The following is a 23,166-nucleotide window of genomic DNA, read 5'->3' on the forward strand; positions in this document are numbered from 1 at the left end:
TACTGTAAGTTAAAATTCTAAGCCAAATGTTTTGCATTTTGCCAAGTTAATACAATCTTTTGCTTTTACAAAACCAAAGTCAACCCAGCAGTGTCCCTTAAAGATTATGGGGAAAAATATAACAGAAGCCATGGTTCCAAAGGCTTCTAAATGAAGACATCCTCAACAGTATGTAATCATTCATGCACCATTTCATCAACAACAAAGTGGCCTGAGTGTATTTTCCTATGTTAGAAAATCCCCTGATTTCTGTAGGATCAAGAGTATGTTATCAATAACATTTGAAAGTTGCATCAAGCCACTAGGAATTCAGATAATGATGTCTCAATTTAAAAGAACATTTTCAACAGAGTGTAATAGGAATCATTTTGCTTGCTAAGAGACACGCTGGTAGCAATTATGAACACACATAAATGGCATGTGAACAAATAAATAATATGGCTGCAGTGAGGAAAGGGCTATGAATTTCTGTATATTCTTTAGATTTATTGATTCAACTATAGAGATGGGCTTGAGCTACAATGTTTGGATCCAGATCCAAACTTCCCCAAGATTTTGATGTGTTTGTGTCCACCTGCAATGAAGATAGGGAATATTGCCAGCCCCAAGCATTCAAAAACCAGGGGTCAGGCCCAAAGTGTCATGAGAGTGGCTTAAAAATTGTGAGACTTCATTAACAGAAAGCATTGCTGTGGCCAGCCACAGATATGCTATTGCTCCTTCACTGTGAAGAGCAGACTCTCTACAGGCTGCATGTTTGAGAACTGCACTCCTGTGCCTCTGTATAAGGGGGGGGGGGGGAAGTGACACACACAAAGATCTGAGTGTGTGATGATCCTTCATCCCATATCAGATGAAGGACCATGTCTGACTGGTCTATTCCTGCAATCAAAAGAGCCAAAGGCAGTCCACCAAGCCCTCTCATAGATATGTATTACCTTTGTCTCCCTCATTGTTGGACAGATGAAATCCATCTGTGCAGAAGGAAAAAGATCAGTTGTAAGATGCAAGGTTATTCTTTAAACCAGAAGTATCTATTAAGCTGCAGAACTGTGCCAATTCCCTGTTGCTTTCCTTTATTACTTGATGGATGGATGGAGAACTATTGGCTACTCTCCAGATCTGCCTTGGCTATCATGTGGAACATATTATCCTCAAAGGCAGAGCTGCCAAATCTCTTCCAACCTTTCCAGTCAGCTGTAAACCCAAACACTTAAACATACAAATCATCCAAACGACAACATGCTCTATTGTTAAAGAATCCATAAGAGGGACGAATGGATCTTAGTAACTCTAGCTTCCCATCCCGTGATCATTTTGTTTTTCTAGTTCCTCCAAATGCTTTCTGCCCTAATCACCAGACACCTCAAATGCATGTGGATCAAATGTACAGCACCTAGAAAAAACCAAAGCATAATATTTCTAGCAACAAATCAACACCCCTACAAAGCTTTATCTCCAGACTCTGCTCTTTTTGCACCACGTAGCCTAATATGATCTCTGTGTAAGGAGCTAACCCTAGACTAATGTTTACTTTCCATTACTAAATATATCCTCAGAAAGGTCACTGGCAACTCACTTCAAAAATACCTTTTCTCCACACAGCCCTCCTTGCCACTTCTTAATTCTCCCACCGCTGCTCTACTCTGCTGAAGTCATTGTCAAACTGCTCTACAGGCAGCACTGGCTGGCCTCCTCTCTCCAGTGTTGCACTACTGTGTTTCAGTGTTGTGGGAGAAGCCTGGTTTGTTGAGCAGGAGCTATGAGTCTCCTCCCAAAGTCCACTCACATACTAAACCAAGAGCAAATTGCTTCTGACAAGCTGCAGCTTGACTGTTTCTGATATATTTGCTACTTAGAAAATTTCAGAGCAGATGACCTTCCATAACCATCATAAATTCATGATCAAATATAAAGGAATTTGAGGAATGGATAGGATTCTTTCATTTTACTATCTGCTTTTGCAAATTCCAGTCTCAGTTTACAATGGAGGAGTTTCTTATGACTAGGTCAGCTCCAGGTTAAAGGGTGCTGGTGAAGGAGAGATTTACTCCCCCAAATCCCATGCAATTTAATCTGCAATAAAGCCCAATTGCTTGAGCTTTATTCTGGTGAAATAAGTTTCACTCTGTCTGCAGCTGCACCCTGTCCCGCCATTATCAGCTACTGTAAATTCATACATGTAGCAACTGATATGTACATGTAAACCAAAACAAAGGTACAAAGCACTGCTGTAAACTGGTCTCCTCTCTCAGTCAGAACCAAGGAGGTCACAAACAAGAAGCCTTTGACATTTGTTGAGGGCAATATCCTAAAATCAACACTGAGAATGGGTGTCTCTCTCTGGTCTTGTGCAGACGCATTATCAATGCGTGTGACACAGCTGACAAATGACTTTTTTGAGATGAAGCATTATTGTGATATCTATACTGTCATATATCATAAATGCAGTTTAGACTATGCTGACTGCTTTCTTTTCTTCTAATTGGGTGTGTTTCTATATTAGAAATAGATTGAGCAACTGTCCAGTTTTAATTAAAGGATCAAATGATTGATCTATGCACCAATTTTACACTAACCTATATAAAAGCAATGTTCTATAAGCAATTATTCCTTGTTCTTGGATACCTAATGAGTTTGCTGATTTATTGACTGTGTACATCCAGTTCGCTTTTAGAAACACCACAGGATTGATTTATACTTTATAAATAAGGTTGAAGGAGATTTAAAAATAGAACCTTAAAATAACATTATCATGTTTGTAGAAATTAAAAATATTAACACTGCACTTTGGGGCATCATTAATAAGGTTTTAATTTTAATTGATTTCAAATTCAGAGCTGAAGTCAATACAAATTCCATTTGGTTTCTATGCACTGGAGGCCACTATCAACAAATTGATTTTTGAGATTTGCATGGTATGGGACTCTTAAAGCATTTTTATTGAACATGGTCCTTATAATTCATCCTTTTCTGTGCAGCTTTGTTTTTTTTTTTCGTTTTCACAATAGCCCAGACCATTTATTCAGTTTTTGTACATTAGTTATTATCTCCACTAAAAGACAAATTGTGTTCTGTGATGATATAGTAACACTTGTAGCTACATGACATCATCATTTCCAGGTTGTCTTTCACCATTTGAAGCACAAAACTTCCAAACTTTGTACTTTTCTACATTTTTACAATTATTTGAAGAATTCTTTTTTGGGAGTTGACTTGACAAATTTAAAAACTTTTTGCTACTTTGCTGGATTTTAGTTACATTTCAGACATTCATCTGGGTAAACGTAGTCACATCAGTGACTCATTGTGATTGTACTGTGTACTTAGAATCCATAATTAATAAAACCTAAAACACCCTCCTACTATCACTTCTTTGAAGCAGGAACCTAGCTGGAGCAGTGGCTCCCTTACCTGGTTATAAATGGGTGAACAAGAACAATAATAAAGGCCCAGAGGTATTCACAGAATCTCTTCCTCTATCAGCTCCTTTCAGACAGTTTTTACACTAAGCTATTTGGATGCAGAGGACCCTGATTCTTCAAACTGTTACTACCAGGTGTGATGCTTGCTACTTAGTAGCAGTGGAGTAATTTGCCTACCAACTTGTGAGGAACAAAAACCTGCACCCACAATACCATTAGGCCTCGCCGCTATGAGGATCCCAGTGGTATAAATTCCCTCTTCCTGAATAATCTTTGGCCATATTCCCTCCTGTGTTGCTCCAGGTTTGACAGCAGCTGTCATTAGCAGGTGCTGTTAGGGCCTTGTCCATTATTTAATGGGCATTGGACCTGGCTCTTCATCTCCAAGTTTCCTTGCTCCCATTAACTTCCTCTGTTTTTTCCCCTCACTGTCTCTTCCTCTCTGACCCAAAATCCATTCATTCTCTCCTTCTTCTTGAAACACTCTCACTGCTCTTCTACTCCTCGACCCCATCACTCTCTTCCCTCCCTTCCTTTTTCTTTTCCCACTCCTCTAAGTCTACCAGCCTCCCCTAACGCTCCCCTTCAAACCACCACAGCTTCACAAGTGTCAATATCCCAACAGCCCCTCAGGCCATCTCTTGTCCTTCTCCGTGTTCTCCTCCCTTTCCCATTCTCCTCCTTCCCCCAAGGTCTGCTGGCTGAGCTGTACTGAAAGACTTGTGAAATCCTTCAGATGTTGGCGCCTAGTATTTTTCTCTAGCAGCTGCTCAGTTCAGTGAGTCTAGTTGTCCCATTGGTTGAATAACACATGTGGGCCACAGACATGTTCCCAGATTACTCTGCAGCATGTCAACCACTTTATCTGTTTCTTTTCTACCCTTTGCATCTGCCATGCTTTTCACAAACAACAGCAAACAATAAAGCCATTTAATGCCTCAAGGCTTTTGTATTGTTTGCTATTTGATTATTTACTCATATTCCTCTCCAAATCCCAGTGTTTAAAAGTCCCGTGCATGGAGGGTGTGAGTACCTATGTATACATATATCTGGCAGTATCAAGGATATTTTTCATTTAATCTATATTAAAATACTAAAACCATCAATGTTAATAGAAACAGGGCTGGTGAGTAATTCCAATCCTGAACATACAACTGAGGCCAAAGACAGAATAAGTTATCCTACCTAGGTACGGAACATGCTGTAAAGATCCTCTTCCCACTAGCTTATTAATGGTAAGAAACATGTCCTCTTGAATGCCACAGTATATAACTGTAAAACCTGCCAACTCGATAAAAGCTGCATTTATATACAGTAGCATCTTTTAGTGGTGGATCTCAAAGCACTTTCCAAATATAAATTAAGACTCACAACACCCCAGCGAAGTAAGTTGGTATTATTTCCCCATTTTACAGAGAGATACATCGAGGCACAGAGGGGTTAAGTGAATTGCCAAAAGTAGCAGAGTAAGTCAGTGGCAGAGCCAGGAATAAAACCCAGAAATCCTGACTTACAAGCCCCTACACTAACTAGTAGATGTTTGCTATATTGTTTTAATACAGTACGATATAAAGTCTTCCCCTGTTCTGTTGGTATTTGGCTTTAACTTCCTATAATATTTACTGCTTTGATTGTCTGTTAAATGATGGTGGTTTTGCTGCTTTGGCTTTTGTTCCTAAAGTGATACACTACTAATACTAACCCCAGTATTCCATATAAGCCGATAATGAGTGAGACAGAGCATATGGCAGGTTACAATGTTACACTGGAATTCAAGCACGTTCTTTCCTCAATGTATTATTTCAAGCTCCTATCATCGTTAGTCAGCAGCAGGAAGCTAGCTGCTGTGAATTGTTAGGTACAGCAGCTATAGATAACACATGTACATACACACTCGGAGATCACATACAACCATAAGCTGTTTGTATGATATACAACACAGTACAGTGAAAGGGAGAGTTAAAATGAGCTTACGTTGATATGCTTTTCTCAAAATGGATCCCAAAGCCCTTTCTGTGTTGATAAACTGATTAAAATTCTCTCTCTAGGAATCACTTAATCTTTGAGATGAAATGTAACAACTCTTTAGTGGCTCACCCAAATGCTTCACATCAGTTTAGGGCAGGAAGTTCAGAATATTTTGTGTTTGGAAACTACAGAGATAATTTGGGTTGGCAGAATGTAAGTACCTTCATTGAAATTTGGTCACGACACTATGGTTAACGATCCTAGCACCCAGAGATCTTTAATGATGACAAGTGATCATGACCTTTTAAATGTAATTCAGAAGAAAGCACCTCTGGTAATGCAGTATAACACTATGCTGGTGTATTGGGATCCAGCACTATTGGTGATATAAGAGTCTCAGCTTTTGATTTACCAACACCACAACCTGCAGTAGCTTTCATCCAGATGGTGACTTATCCAAGATCAAGAGAGGAGACTCTGCTAAGGTTTTATCTTGTCAATCAAAATATAATTCATGTTTATGGTGAAATGGAAGGCATCCATGAAATGGGGGACCAGCAGAGAGGGTGAGGATGGCACACATGACTTACCACACAGATTCCAGATCCATCAAGGCACTTGTTTGCATTACCATTACAGTTACAGTGGGAACAATCTCCTGAAGCAGTTTGATAAAATCCTTCTTGGCATTTCTGCAATGAAAAAAATCAAAATAAAATATTTTCTACATATATGCATTTTAGAGTCAGGTTTGGTTAATATTCAGAAACAGGCAGGTATTGCAACAGTCAGGTTTCCTCAGAGAACATGACATAACCCCATCAGAATAGACCACACACACTCTGCTGAACACAGGTAGGGTTTTACCTCCTTCTCCTTTAGTCTTTCTTTCTTGTCCTCTCCTCATTAAAATGACAACATCCATTCCTGTTTCCCCAGGTGGACATGTGATGAGAAACTTGCAGATTCTTATGGTAAATGTGAGGTGCAAATGCAGAAGATAAGCTGACAGAGAATGATTGACTCTAAGGCTTTATAAAAATAGGTGTTTTTGAGGAATGTTTTGAAGGAGAGGAGGTGTCTCATTTCACACATACAGGGCCTGATCCAAAAGTCCACTAAAGTCAATGGGAATCTTTCCATTGGCTTCATTAGGGTTTGGATCAGGCCTATAAAGAAGACAGAAATATACCTAGGAAGATTAACGTTCCTCTGAACAAGAGCTAGCTGACAATCATGGAGCGTGGTTTGTATGGTATTCGGCTACTTACGCCAATATTTATCAATGGGGATGACAACATGCCCAAGCTATACTATATGGTCATTCCAGAAAGTAATTCCTGAAATGACAGCATGGTTCTGGATGTGCCATATAGAGATTCTATGTTAAAGTCAAAAGAGATGTGAAGAAATTAAATGTGCTTTTGTACAGTTTGTATGCTGACTTTCCTGTAAACCCTCGAATGTGTGACCACAACTGGGATACACCTATATAGGATTATTTTGATAAGTATGTTTATTGAAATTGGACATTAATACATATAACATAATTTCATAGAAAAGAAATAGTCTAATATAGCAACATGTTTTAAATATTAATTATAGCAATAAAATTAGATAAACAGTAAAATAAATACTAATGCTAATAACAAAAAACTCTAAAATGACATAAATAAGACTATAAAGTGCACAGGGGCTTTGAGTGGGGTGGTCACAATAGAAAGCCAACCTTGACTCAGGGTCTGAGGCCTCAGTAGGGACCCCGTTAACCCTTGTGGCAAAGAATCCCTCTGCACCATTTGTGTGTGGTGTTACGGCCATTGGGGTTGTGTGACTGTGGATCCTGTGGCCCTTCCCTTTGCTTACCTACAACAATGTCCTAGGTGGGACTGTTGTGAAGACCTACTACCTCAGTGGTGTGTAGTGGATGCAGGGGCACCCAGAACCCCTATAATATTTCCAGCATGGATCTTAAAGGGTCTAGTGCTGGCTTTCTGATTAGCTGAAAGCTGTGCTACATACCACATATACTTGTATATAAACAGGAATAGGATATTTGGCCTAAATGTAAAGGAATTTTTCAGAGAGTCACTTATATAAGGATATGTAAAAGACCTTCTCTTCCCCAACCTGAGGGATTAGTGTAAATATGGTAGTTCAGATGGACTGGCATCTCTCTGGAATGACAAATCCTCTTTTTCCACCTGAGGAAAGGATGGACCTGAAGGACTAGTTGATTTGCCTACAATTCTTGCCTGTGTCCTGGACTTAGGCAGTGCTGGCATCATCAGGTGCTGCGGTGCCTTTCTCCTGTTCTCTTATGTAGCAGTGTACTCCCAGAACAGGATTACATGCATGTACACAAGCATATATGGCTTATGTGTAGGTCAATTACACTTTCAATTTACAGATAATATACCAATATTTATGGTAAACATAGTTAATCATAAAATGTCCACATCCTCAAACCCCAGAAATCTGTTATTTGCTTAAAAAGACAAATGCATATAAATAGTTCATTTGTGATGCTGAACCTCTTTACTTGATTACAGCTGAGCAGTCCTATTAGCTGGTTGTGGTCCCTTTGTTAAGAGAGACTTAAAGAAGAAGATTCAACAATATTCACTAGTCTTCCAGGGATAGGATATATTAACTGTTGAGTATGGTAGAAAGGAAGACTATTAAAAAAAATCCCCTGAATATATTTTATTCTTCCATTGTTTGGCTTAGATTTAGAAGGTCTATCCTTGAGATGATTTTCATAGTCAGGGGTGTGCCCAATTTTCATTGAAGATATCATATGGTTGGCTCTCTGCTGCCTTGCAACTTCTGTACATCATTTATGATTTAGTTCATCAATGATTTAGATAATGGCATAGAGAGTACATTTATAAAGTTTGCGGATGATACCAAGCTGGGAGGGGTTGCAAGTGCTTTGGAGGGTAGGATTAAAATTCAAAATGAACTGGACAAACTGGAGAAATGGTCTGAAGTAAATGGGATGAAATTCAAAAAGGACAAATGCAAAGTACTCCAATTAGGAAGGAACAATCAATTGCACACATACAAAATGGGAAATGACTGCCTAGGAAGGAGTACCGCAGAAAGGGATCTGGGGGTCATAGTGGATCAAAAGTTAAATATGAGTCAACAGTGTAACACTGTTGCAAAAAAAAGCAAACATCATTCTGGGACATATTAGCAGGAGTGTTGTAAGCAAGACACAAGAAGTAATTCTTCTGCTCTACTCCACACTGATATGGCCTCAACTGGAGTACTGTGTCCAGTTCTGGGCACCAGATTTCAGGAAACACGTGGACAAATAGGAGAAAGTCCAGAGAAGAGCAACAAAAATGATTAAAGGTCTAGAAAACATGTCCTATTGCATTTGTTTAGTCTGGAGAAGAGAAGACTGAAGGGGGACATGATAACAGTTTTCAAGTACATGCTGTGAAGGCCAAAACTATAACAGGGTTCAAAAAAGAACTAGATAAATTCATGGAGGATAGGCCCATCAATGGCCATAGCCAGGATGGACAGGGATGGTGTTGCTAGCCTCTGTTTGTCAGAAGCTGGGAATGGGTGACAGGGGATGGATCGCTTGATGGTACCTGTTCGGTTCATTCCATCTGGGGCACCTGGCATTGGCCACTGTCAGAAGACAGGATACTGGGCTCGATGGACCTTTGGTCTGACCCAGTATGGCCGTTCTTATGTTCTTAAAAGGTTGTTACAAGGAGGAGGGAGAAAAATTGTTCTCTTTAACCTCTGAGGATAGGACAAGAAGCAATGGGCTTAAATTGCAGCAAGGGCAGTTTAGGTTGGACAATAGGAAAAACTTCCTATCAGGGTGGTTAAGCACTGGAATAAATTGCCTATGGAGGTTGTGGAATCTCTATCATTGGAGATTTGTAAGAGCAGGTTAGACAAACATCTGTCAGGGATGGTCAGATAATACTTAGTCCTGCAATGAGTGCAGGGGATTGGACTAGATGACCGCTCAAGGTCCCTTCCAGTCCTATGATTCTATGATTTACCTCTTGTAAAGTGGTTATAAATTGCTAACAAATCAGAAAGGCAGCATTTCACACCCACTTTGCACTGGTATAAATGACTACGCAAGATGCAATGCAGTGCAAAATCAGACCTCATCTTTTTGGTGAACTGTGTTGACTTAGCTTAGAATTAGATTTGCTTTACATAGTTCTCTCTTATTTTCCTGGGTTGCTCTGAAATAGGGATCATTTTCTGTTCCTACCTGTGCCTTACTTTCCATTGTCCTACCCATTGCTCCTCATGTCCGTTCCCTAAGATGATTCTCCTTGCCATTCCATTAAATGTTCTCGGTGGATAGTAAGAGACAGTAAGAGAACTGCCCTTGTCTTCTATTCCCCTCTCAAGGATACTGGATGAAGTCTTTTATTCTATCAAACTATCTGCTTATTTTAAATTATAATGGTATCTGACATGATATTGGCAATAGGAAGGCAAGATTTAGACCTGAAACATTAGCCTAGTCCTACCCCAGAGTACTGGAGCTGGTTCTTTGGCAGAGATGAACATAAATGGAAAACCTAGCTGCCTTTACAATTTTTATACACACTGTTAATTTAATAGCTGGGGGGGGGGGATCCTTTATACTATGGCTACATAGGGATATCATAAATACTAGACATTTGTATTGCTTCTTTCAGTACATGAAACCTAACATGAATTTGCAGAATTGGCTCACGATAGACTAAGAATTTCAGCTGGATGATTGAACCACACACCATGGAAAACAGACAATTAGTTTCCAAATTGAAAACAGATTCTTATTACAAAGTCTTTCTTGGCAGTAGTTCTCTCCTCCCATATAGATCTAAGACATGTTATGTTCTCTAATGTCATTCAGTTGGTGGGAGGTCTTAACTGATAAATTAGTGCCTGTCTGTGACAAGAACTTGGGGGCAGTCCAGACCAGTAAGGGGTTGTGTCACCACTTGCCCTGCAAACCTGAATGCCTCACAGTGCTTTACTGCAGTAGCTCCCAGCCTGGGATGCTCAGAACCAGCCAACAGGCATGCAGGTCACATCCTGTGTGCTAAACAGCTCTGGTTCAGTAGTTCTGATCCCAGCAGCCTGCCTACAGGCCCACAGCCCCACTCTGGCTTCCACCAGCCTTAGTTACAACTAGCAAAGTACACTAACAGACTCCCAGTCCTGAATTCCCCCCAAACCATGTCCTCTGCAATGTCCAGCCCTCTCCTGGACAGTTCGGAGAAATAATATGGTTAATTTGTTCCTCTAAGACACAAAAGCACATCCCTGCTTGTTAACTTAACTGGGGTAAATACACTGTTCCATTAAACTCAGCACTGAGTTGGTTTATAGTAAAAATAAAACTAATTTATGAAACAATAGGACATAGATTAAGTGATGCCAAGTAAAAGGAATAAAGTTAGAAAAGGTTACAAGCAAATAAAAATGAAAACACATCTAAATGTCTAAAACTTAATCTAGCAAATAAAAGTGCTTTGTTTAAGATGTTTTCTCACCTATATTCAGTTCTCAGAGACACTGACCCCCCCACCCCCTTTGATTAGTGGATCCATCTTTCTCAGTTTGCAAGAGTTCTATTGCCTTGTGTCCATTTAATGATGGATGCCCAAAGATGGCGTGTGTTTGCTTATATCTTCCACAGTTCAACGACTTTGTTTCAAGAGGCAGGATGACCTCATGCTGTTCTTCCCTTTCTGAGGGCTTCCCACTACCTTGTATGTAAATAGGGCTTCCATTGTTTTAATTCCAGCATGCTTAATTTACATAGGAGACAGATAAATGACTGGAATCTTTCTCCCTGTTTGGCCACAGACTTTAAAACATAATATCATTAAGTATCCATACTTCCTCATAGTGTTAATACATACATTTCACAATGATATTAATCACCGGCATGTCATTAGCTTTCAGAAAAGACCTCTCTATACCCTGTTATTATACAGTAATATTGTATACAATCAGTTGATTCAATTGCTTATCACTTGAGGTTTAGACCCCCTGTCTTTATAGACCGGCAAACCTTTGAAATGAATTCTTCTGAGAGCTACCCCTCAATCAAAATAAAATTTATTGAAGCTGTGAGGAAGACGACATGGAGTCTGGTGGTGAAGGAAGTTCCATGTTCTTTCTTCTCCCACTTATTGGCTGAATAGCTTTGTTTAACTAATATGTAAAAATGGACCTTCATTATCTTCACCTGAAGATCAGGCTGGTCAGAGGATCAACACAATTCTTTGTTTAAGGCAGACTTGTTTACCAACTCCCCCTGACATGCCTTGTTTAAACACACTTTAGTCATAATTCAAGCATATATACACAACTCTTAATACCTACCACATACATACATCACACAACAATATTATTGATCAGTGAGTTATTAGTTTTCAAATGATGTCTCACAAAGCATATTCTGTACAAAGATGATTGCAATCGTGTGCAGGATCTGAATAAAGGGGTGCTTAGTGTCACACTGTCCAATAGCTTTCTTGCTCTTGTGGTATGCAGAATCATTGTTAGGATATAATGATGACCATGCACGTTGCTGAACTGTGTATAAAATTGAGAAGGGAGTCCTACAAGCTATTTACAACTCTCCAACAACGTTAATCACCTTCACACTTATATTAAGCACGTCTGTTGTATCTCTGCACATCATGCTGTAAACGACTACCCTACAATATTGCGACAAATACCCAGCCCCCTAAATTGCCACTCTGCTGCAGTGTACACCCTGGTCACTCAGAAATGTGCAGCTGCAGAGGTGATAGAACCAAGCTTCTCCTATTCCAAAAGGATAGTCACCTTCCATTAAACTAAAGGGAACTCTCTCGTAGCTGACTAGGGCCTATGAAAGACAGTTCAGCTGTTCTGAATCAATCCTGCAGAGGACAGTGATACACAAAGGGTTACATTTTCAAATGTACTTAAATGACTTAGGAGCCTAAGTCCCATTGACTTTCAGTGTGACTTATGCTCCGGAAGGCCTGATTGAAATCAATGGGGATCAGGCACTGAACCTGCTTAGGTGCTCTTCTAAATCCCATTAGGCACCTATCTGCATCTTTAGGCACCTAAATACCTTTGTAAATCTGTCCCTGAGTGCCTAAGGCTCAGATCTCCAAAGATCAGTGTGAATTAGGATAATTCCTTTAAGGATCTGGGCCTCAGTCATTTTTCAAAATGGGACAAACTCCTAAGTCATTTTTCACCATTGTAAGTACAATGGGCCCGATTCTGCTCTTGCACTGGTTTATATCAGAAATGGAACTGCACAAATGTGAGAGGAAAATCAGATCCAGATTGTTGCCCTTGGAAGGACCAGCTCTAGGCACCAGCAAACCAAGCACGTGCTTGGGGCAGCACAATTCCAGGGGTGGCACTCTGGCCATCTTTTTTTTGTTTTTTGTTTTGTTTTTGCTTGGGGCGGCAAAAAACCTAGAGCCGGCCCTGGCCCTTGGATACTGGCAATTTATCAAGCATTCTCCAAGTATTAATTATTATTATATTTTTACTGTTCCCTCCTCCACCGGTGACAATGGAACGATCCATTATATGCTCCAGTGCTTACAGCCAACATCATGTTTATAAAAAGACATGTCAGAATGTTCAGCTAATTGAGTGATCCAATTGGGCTAATGTTTGTGGGTGCATAAAATAATTGTAGCGAGGGCATAAACAGGTTTGGAACAAAATCAATTTGGCCTCCCTGAAAAATGTTAAGTATACTCCATGAGTGATGCGAGAAGTGGGTGAGCCATTTCCACCTACTGGCCCTTTTATGAACTTTGGAAACAGTTGGTGGGCCAGAATGTTGGGTCTGCATAACCCATTATATCTTCAGGATTATGCATTATTGGCTACTGGAGGGGATTTCTTTAGCCCAAGGGACAATATTTTTTTCCAAGTACAAGCTGAAAAATCCAATCCAATATACCTCTCTTACTAAGTCCTTTAAAATCTGTAAACCCTGTTTGCGTATTTTACATTAATTTTTGCACCTGGTTTTTATTATGACATTTCTCAAAACCAGCTGTAATGCTGCAATATTAGCTCTTCCTGCTGTAGATTGCTATAAAATATGCTGACAGTGGCATTGGAGTTACTTCCTTTCCCCTGCTTTGTCTTATCCCCCTGTTCCCACTGTCTTTGTTGGTGTGGGTGTGGGATTGGGCTGTGGATAGAAGAGACTGTAGAGACATAAGGCATGGTTCTGTTCTCACTTGTACTCATGTAACTACACTGAAATCAGTGCAGTTACTCTGATCTATACCTGTGTAACTGAGAGCAGAATCAGGGCCACATTCCCTTTTCTGAAGCCTCAGTAGCAGTAGTGATGTCATGGCACGGTACATAGGTTTGCTGTGAACATAGCTCTTATAATTTGTTTCTTTAAAGTGGGAGAGAGATGTAGGTAATTGCTCAGAGTGTTCTAGGTAAGTCTGAGATCAGGTGGCATTTTCCTGAGCTGGTTTTTAGTATATCTCCCTGAAGCAGGTCCCTCTTGTCAACAGAGTGTCATATAGAGGCAGATAGTGCCTCTTACTATTAGCTCTTTCTATTTATTATTTGTATTCAGGTAGTGCATAGGGGCCCCAATCATGGATCGGGGCCTCCTTGTGCTAGGTGCTGTACAAACACAGAACAAAAAGGAAGTTACATCTCCAAAAAGCTTACAATCCAAATAAAAGATGAGCCACAACAGAGGATGCAACAAATAGAATAGTGAGATAAGCAGTGGTCACAGCCTGCCAGCTGCCTAGCCAGTGCTGAGTTGTATGTAGCTCTTAGACTGAGGAGTACCTGTCAAACAATCCTGCTGCCACTTTGTAGCTTGGGAGTAGGGCTGAAGGATTTCTTCCTCCCAGCTCTGAAGAAGCTACTCAGCATACAGCATGGGTGTTCAGGCACCAGACTGAAGATTAGGCTCTAGAGAATTATCTACTAGATTCTTACTTCCAAGTGCAATTTAAGGATCACTTTAATTACAGTGTCATATATGGAGGAACAGCTTTTGAGTTCATTAAAACCAGGGCTTTATTTGGCCGCAAGCATCTTAAATATATATGAGACTATAAAAAAAATTCTGTCCTGGGTCCTAAATATCTCAGTTCTGTATAGCATGGTGATTTTGTTACAAAGGTTTTGTATGCAAAATGCATAGACACTTCAGTTTCTTGCAATAAACACACATTTTAAATCATATTGGAATTATTCCTTAATATGTTAGCTTTGTTTTGGAAAGAACTATCAAGATGTCTACATTCCTTAGTGAGTAACCACACAGTGTTATTTGGTGACCCCTTTTCTGCTTCTCTTCTTCCTCTGCTTTGTTGGTCTATGATCCTCTCTCTGGGTGGGAATGTCCATTCACAACCAGCCCTGAGCAGTTCTTAACTTGTAATGAGAAAGATGCTGGGGCTCAAGCAATGATTTAATATTAAATTTTAAACTTGTTGTGACTTTGAATGTGCAGTTACCAAAGACAATAATACTGCCATACATTCAGTCGTAAAGTGTTTTTTTGAAAGAGTAGCCTACTGTACATACTAGTGTTAGATGTTTACAATCACGTATTTTACCAGGGCTGTAACCAAGGCGGGGACAGCGGGGCAGCCACCAAGGGCACGAAGCCGGGGGGAGGGTCCAGAAAAATAGGGTGAACGAAAAAAACCTGGTAGGGGTTAGAGCTTTACCAGGCCACCCTTACTTCTGCGTTGCTGCGGGTGGCGGCACTGCCTTCAGAGCAGGGTGTCTGGCCAGCAGCCACTACTCTCTGGCCGCTCAGCTCTGAAGGCAGCGCTGCTGCCAGAGTGGATGGCCTGGCATGGTAATGGGACCCATGGGATCCCAGTGCCGCTGCAGGGCTCTACCCCCTACTGTTTTTTTCATCCCCCCATTTTTCCACACATATCCCGGCTTTGTGCCCTGGGTGGCTGCCCTGCTTATCCCACCCTGATTATGGCCCTGATGGATACAACTGTGCTGAGAATTTTAAGTAAAACACATTTCAGGGCAAAAAATAGAGATTTTTTTACTTTCATAACTGATGCGGCAAGCGGCGAGGTGCCCGGGCTATGAACTGCCAAGCCTACAGATACTGAGGCTCACCCCCAGTAAGCCCTGGCAGAAATTAAGCACTGGCCCAGAGTAAGAGGCAGCATGTAGCTGCACTACCCAGGAGCAGAGCAGGAACTGCACTGTGACACCGAAGGTCACAGTTTGGTCCCTGGTTCTCCCTTTGCTCCAGTTGAGAAGTAAACTGTGCCAGCATCATACCAGGCATGGATTCCTTTTCTCTCAGTGCCAGCTCCATTGTTGTTAGGGTGCCCAGGGTCTGCCTGTTGCCAGCCTGCTCCCTGCCTGGGAGGGTGAGTAGTGGCCTCATGGAGGCTGCTCTCACCTCATGCTGTGACTTGCAGTATGGATAGCTTGTGCAGAGAGGGAAGAGTTACCTTATGCCCTCTTATTCTCCTACATAGTGCACAGGGCAAGCCAGGATCTTGCCGTCTAATATCTGAATGTAAATTTTGAGCTGTTCAGGGCAGATACTGAATCTTGTTTCTGTGACATTCTTAGCACGCTTTTGGGCTGTGAAAATCATTATTGATCATCATTATTATTTTCTCAAGAATCTTCAGAGTGAGCACAGCACTATACCTCTCCAAAAATGCTTGCAAAAATCAAATCACATTAAGAATTGCAGACCATTGGCAGCAGAAATGTAAATTTCTGCAAGGTGCAGATTTATCAGTGCTTCCATATTTTGAGCAGTCCTAGAAATGGAGTATAAAACTGTAAAGAACTTGGTGCATGTGTGACTCCTATTACTTACAGTGGGAAGTTTGCATGCATTGAGGAGATAATATATCCCCAAGTAACAAATATGCCCTTATAAATTTTTGATGCATATTCTGATTATTTGTATTTTTATCTTCATTATCTGACCATCTGTATGATGGGTGGTACAGCATCTGCAGGACCCCAAAAAGGGCTTCTAGTTGAGAGGTGGGATGTTAGATCCCAGAGGAACTCATTCAGGGGCTCAAGGGAAGAAGGCAGAGCAGCTATTCCTAATTTCTAAGGAGCATATAAAGCATAATCTAGGAGAGTGGCATCATAAGAACTAATGGCTGGAAGTTAGAGCCAGGCAAATTTAAATTAGAAAGGCACACAGTTTTTTGTTTTGTTGTTAACAATGAGGTTGATTAACCACTGGCACAAACTAGCAAAGCAGGTGGTGGATTCTCCATCTCCTGATGACTCCCTATCAAAACTGGCTGTCTTTCTGGAAGATATGCTTTCATCACACACATGTCATTGTGCCCAGTACAGGAGTAACTAGATGAAATAATATGACCTGTGTTACAGAGGAGGTCAGACTAGATCACCTAGTGTGATGTTGTGCAGAGGGTAACTTTCTACTCCCTGAAGAGGTTTTCAAAAAACATATGTACTTTTGTTTGGTTTGTTTTTGTTGTGAGCCTTGTTTGGAGTTAGCAGCCCAAAGATCTGAGGCCCTTTTGATTATAGTTTACTTTGCTTTGGCTCTCTTAAGATAAATAAGCTGACCTCTGTCTCCAAAGCAGGATTTTTCCTTCTAGAGTGTCCTGTTTTTTCGTGAGGAGGACTTTGGACTAGGGCTCTGTCAGGCCATCATTTACACTCTGTACATAACCTGCTGTGACAGAGGTGCCACCTGGCATCTACATTTTCTTCAGCGCTGAGAAAGACAGTCAGAAATTCCCTATAATTCACTGGATGCTTATTTTAAACTAAGTAAGTTACTTCAAAGGAGATAGAGCCATATTTTCAAAAAAGCTAGATTTCTAGCTCCCATTAAACATGATCCAGTTTTTCAGATGTTTTCAAACCCCAGCAACTCCCCATTGTGACACGTGTAGCTAGGTTTTCAAACAAACTATACTACACTTAGCAAATATTGCTTTCCCTGCAGCATGCTTGAATATCTCTGACGATGGAAATAAATCCTCCCCAGCCAAGGGTTAGGGATTTTTTTGGCAAATATTAGCCAGTAACTGAACTTCGTCTAAAACTAGAAATCTCAGGAAGAGTTAAAAAATGCTTCCTGCACCTTTGCTATTTTGAAAATCATCTCACTGTTACAAGTAAATCAGCTCCAGTGAAGTGGAACATTTACATGCAGATTAGTGAATAAAGTCATAATAAACAACTAGTCGTAATACTTTGCACTTTCATCTGAGCTCCTCAAAGCTCTTTGCAATCTACAATGAATTAAGCCCCAAAGTGCACCTGTGAGAATAGGGACATTGTCCCAATTTTACAGATGGAGAGACTGAGGTACATAGGGCTTAATTCTCCCACGGAGTAACCCTCATTGACTTAGTACCCTGTGGTGGGAGAATCGCAGCCAGAATGTTTGAAAGGCTTGCCCACTATAAAGTGGTGGCTGATTGCAGTGTAAATGTCTCCAGAGACGGTCACACAGCAAATCCATAGAATCATAGATTAGGGTTGGAAAGGACCTCAGAAGGTCATCTAGTCCAACCGCCTGCTCAAAGCAGGACCAATCCCCAACTAAATCCCCACATCCCTAAATGGCCCCCTCAAGGATTGAACTCATAACCCTGGGTTTAGCAGGCCAATGCTCAAAATGACTGAGCTATCCCTCCCCCCATGGTCAAGTGGGGAACAGACCCCAACTCCCAGTACAGCCTGCTGGCTCCCAGGCCTGTGCTTTAACCTAGAAGACCATCCTTTTGCTCCTGTTCTAGTAACTTATATTTTATCAAACTGGAATCACCTTTCTGTAATATGCTGCTATTTTTTTTGAAGGAATAAATGAAGTGTTGAGTTGTCCTCATCTAACACGGCATCCTAGCAATCTACCCCTAGACATCTGGTGGGCACAAAACATTCAGCTTGTCACAGTAGGAAAGTATTAGCTAACAAAGCATTCACTTTAACATCAGACAGATAGGGGACCCTCAGTCTGTTAATTTCTCTCAACCAAGGAGAGAATACAGGCTACACCCTTCCCTCCCCAAACATCCTAGCTCCTGTTTGGTGGTATAAGTAGCCTCCCACAACTTTCAAACATAGATTTTACAGTGTGGGCTCCTGGTCACAGACTCATGGACACCCATTTTCCTGCTTCCTGTGAGTGAAGTAACAGCCCTTTCAAATTCCCCAGCAGTTTGCCCAGTTCAAAGACATATTTTTTCACAAGCACAAAGATTTAGTTCTTCTCAGGACTGATGGGAAACATTCTGCAAACAGCAGGAGCTGTAATAACACTATGCCCCACAGTTCTGACCTCCTGCGTCCTGTGACCTGAATGAGACGCCCTTACTCGGTGCTGAAAAATAAAATCTGACAGATGCAGAGTACACCTCGTGTGCAACTGGTTTCTAGCTCAGATACAAGCTGCAAGTGTGGCTAGTGAATAGAACAGGGGACTAGGTTTCAGCAGTCCTGAGTGCAGGTACAGCACTTGCTGTGTGACCTTGGGCAAGTTACTGAACCATTTAGGTGAAATTCTGGTTTTGGGGGGTGTAGTTGTAATGTCTGACGTATGGTGCTCAAAGGCATTCTGCCTGCATGGGGGCTGGGGGAGGAAGAAACAGCCACTCAAAGGTAGGGTGTGTGTGTGTGTGCGCGCGCACAGGAGTGGAGTAGGTTTGGGGCACTAGCAGGTATGCAGAGTCCTTACTATAATTGCAACTAGCTGGTAGCTCGCTCTTGGTCCAAGAAACACTACTGGACATGCTAGCCCATCTCCCATGCTCTTAGTCTCCCATCTTGAGCAACGGCATTTGCCTGGTTCTTCTTGCACATGCTGGCTAGGAAAAGTAGGCAAAAAGGCTCCCTGTACAGCGTTTCCATTCTAAAGTGCCCCTGCAGAGACAGTCAGAATGTAGCTTTCTATATATGATTCAGTTTACCAAACTGTAAAATGGGGATTTATTATATTTTTAATGCATGCTGTGGTTTGTTCCTAGTAAACTACATTAATTGCATGTGTGAAAGTCTTGAGCACTGCACCATACTGAGCAGGGCACAGAATACAGCCCAGATTTAGAAGCACACACACATTATTCTAGACATCTTTCTACATCAAAAGCGCACTCTGGCTGAGGGACAGATTAATAAATTAACAAATCTTTTCTGGAATGAACTAGATAAGTGGAGAGTAAGACAATGCAATTTTTGGCTATCCCTAGAGCAGGGAGTCTCAAACTTCATTTCATCGCAACCCCCTTCTGACAACAAAAATTACTACATGACCCCAGGAGGGGAGACCGAAGCCTGAGCCAAAGCCCGAGTCCTGGCGCGGAGGGGCAAAGCTAAAGCCCAAGAGGCCAAAGCCAAAGCACAAGGGCTTCAGCCCCAGCAGGGGGCCTGTAATCTGACTGAAACCATGACTGAAACCCTCAGGCTTCGGCCCTGGGCAGTGGGGCTCGGGCTTTGGCTCTGGCCCCTGGCCCCAGCAAGTCTAAGCCAGCCCTGGCAACCCCATTAAAATGGAGTCGCAACCCACTTTTGAGTCCCAACCCACAGTTTGAGAACCGCTGCCCTAAAGGACAGTGGACATGGAGGTAAGCAGACATTTTAACAGGAGTCTTAGTAACCTATTGAGGTGTGTGTCAGCAGGTGTTGTGTCTTTGGTCTCTGGGCTATTTGGGGCTATGCTAGGTGACTGTGCAAGACTGGCTTGCAAACATTGTCAAGAAGTAGAACTAGGAGCTAATAAATCACTGAACCCTGCATCAAGTGTTACCCACCTCATCCTTGAAGAGCTTTGCTCACTCACCTCTCACCACTATTACATGTATGAGCATTAGACTTTTCACATAATACCTAAGAATGCTATTTCCTCAATCGACTAACACCAGACTTGTAGCGGTTATGAGCGTACAACAACCATCAATTGGGAGACAGGCTTGAGGCCAAGTGTAACACCCTCAAAACTTGGAACCATTGAGATCACAAATGACTGTGTTTAAATTTTTTGTGCCCCCCATGCTCCCAAGACAGGTGGCGCCACTCCATCTTGCCAAAAATGGACACTTTCCATGATTACATCAGGTCTAAGTCTGGTCCAGGGAGGGTAAAGGGTCTGATCATCATGGATATCAAATCTGTGTGATGTGTCTGACTTGGGTTCAAACTTGTCTAAGAAGTGTGTCTCCATTTTGTTCTTTTGGAGTTAAACTATTTCTAGAATGAATCCTCACACCCTTTACATATAAGCACATGATAACTGTTGTTGTGTTTTGCTGGGGTCATTAATTTTCCTTGTGATATGATGTCTGCTAATCTTTCATTATCTAGTCTGTACACTTGTGATATCAATTGCAGCTAATTTAATTTATTTGTGCATCGTGTCTTCTAGGTTTCATTTTCCAAAAGTTAGAATGACTTTAAGTTTGCTAAAGAAAGAGAGAAACTTCAATAATAGACTAGGGACCAATTCAGTCCTAGATCTCCCCAAAAGCTTAGTGACTAAGTGAGGGAATAATGGTAATGTTGTGGAGTAAGTGTTGTTCTAGGCAGTTTGTTATGACAGGCCCATTTACGTATGGCGAGCCACTAAGTGAATCTGCATTTCCTCAGGGTTCTATTTGTGGCACTCATGCTAGTTTATATTTATAGGTTACCTTTCAGTCCTATCTGTATTACATGTCTCTCTCGTTGATGACTGGGCTTGAATATCATTTAACTTTCTTAAACTGAATGCTGACATGATGAAATGGTTGCTGATTGGCCCACTTCAGGGGAGGCCTCTGTATTTCTCCTGGGTTGTTTCTATTAATGGCTGTCCTGCTTTACTGGTGTTTGGACATTATGCTCATTGGTTGTTGATCTCCTACTGCTCCTCTCCAACTTCCACAGTCCTGCTGCTGCGACATCACTCTCCTTGCTCACTGGATTCCTCTCCATCCATCCTACTGTTCTTTCTGCTCTTTCCTTTCCCCCCTTCCCATCTCTCCTTTTCACTTTGGTCCTACTAACTCATCCATTTCATGACATTCCCTTCATCTCTATCCCATTAATTCCCTGCACAAAAACAGATCATATTAATTTTAAAATTAACATAACAAGCAGTTTCAAGATACTCACTGAACAGTTGATTAAACTCATTAACTTGTACCTGTAAACTTGTACCGTACTCTCCCTACCTACTCCCATCTGTTTGCCTTAGCATGTTGGGTCAGGTCCTCATCTAGGGCCCCGTTCTGTACATATAAATATGGGTGAGATGAATAATTTTATGTATGCAGGTAGTCCCATTGAGTTTAGTGGGATTAATCATGTTCATAAGATGCATTAGTGTTTGCAGGTTTGAGGCCTTACTTTGTAAGTTTTGGGGGGGATTAAGACAATAATTTTTATGTCTCAAGAATCTACCATACTCTGAGTGCTAAATATTTAATAACTAAAATGGGTCAAATTATTTTGTCCTTAATCAAGCAAATATTAAGAACTACAGAAATTGGCCCATTGATTATATCTTCAGCCCCAAGTCATCCTTTGTGCTTTGTATAAACTAAACACACACTTTGTTGAGGTAGTGTAGCCTAGTGGCTAGAGCACTAGACTGCCTCAGGAGATCTGGTTCTATTCTTGGCTCTGCTACTTGGCTCCTGGGTGACCTTAGGCAAGTCACTTCACCTCTCTGTGCCTCAATTTCCCCATCAGTAAAGTGTGGAAAATAATATTGACCTTCTTGGTAAAGCACTTTGAGATCAAAGCATTGAGCATATAAGAGCTAGGTATTAATTATTATAGTTTTATGCCCATAGCTCTTTACTATCTCTGGAATATCTCACCCTTCAAGATACAGATCATATTTAGGAGCCAGTGAGGAATTTTCCTGCTGTTATGAAGTATGTGGAATTGGCACATATATTATATGGAGTTTTCTATTCCCGTGAATTAACAACTACTTATCTTTGATCCAGTCTGGTACATTCTATGGACTCAAGCCTGCAAGCGCTCTTCTAGCAGAACTTCCATTGGCTTCAGTGGGAGTCCTCCACAAAAAGTGCTCACAAGATTAGTTCCCCTTTTTCTATGTAACCGATGTAACTGAAGGATCTAACCAATGTCCTGACCCAATACCAAGACTTTAATCCACAATATCATATCTTTCCGTTTGGGACTTCTTTAATTCAGTAGTAATCGCAGTTCTGACTAGTTGTTTCCAATGTCTACAGCAAGTACAAAACTTGGCAGCTAAACTGTTCACCAGATCCAGGACCTCGAATCAGCTTAATCCAATGCTGAAAGCACCTCACTGGCTTTTAGTTAGAATAGCAGATCAACTTTAAGATTCTTTTGCTCATTTACACAGCATTGCTTGGCCTTGCTCCACCTTATTTCTAAGTTCCCTTCTCTTCATACTGTCTAAGGAATAAATTGGACTATAGAAATTGAGGGTCTTTTAGAAGTGACCTCCAACCTTTTTGTTATCCAAGCTTGACAGGCCTGTGAATCTAGCTCAGGTTTAGTTAAGGAAAATATAGAGAGAAAGAATTAAGTAAACACTTAACATTTTGGTCTTAAGTATTTCACTTAAAAACGTGGGAATGGGATTAGGGGTTTTCTTTTTTGAATGTTTTGGACCAAATTCTGCTTTCTTCATTGCATAGGCAGCCATTGTCTAGGAAGTGAGGGAAATTAGGATATGGACAAACTCATTCTACACAGAAATCAATGAAGAGAGCAGGTAGCCGTGAACTACAGTTGA

General features: G+C 41.1%; 1 protein-coding gene across 1 annotated transcript in view; it reads right to left on the reverse strand.

Moving 5' to 3' along the window:
- The window catches only part of LAMA4 (laminin subunit alpha 4), a 126,567-nt gene that overhangs the window by 90,067 nt on the left and 13,334 nt on the right, over positions 1-23,166 (reverse strand). The window contains exon 2 of the mRNA XM_065400888.1: positions 5,984-6,085. Coding sequence (XP_065256960.1) covers positions 5,984-6,085 — 102 coding nt within the window. The remainder of the gene's footprint in view (positions 1-5,983; positions 6,086-23,166) is intronic.

This window comes from Emys orbicularis, chromosome 3, assembly GCF_028017835.1.
Source record: "Emys orbicularis isolate rEmyOrb1 chromosome 3, rEmyOrb1.hap1, whole genome shotgun sequence".
Lineage (NCBI taxonomy): Eukaryota > Metazoa > Chordata > Testudines > Emydidae > Emys > Emys orbicularis.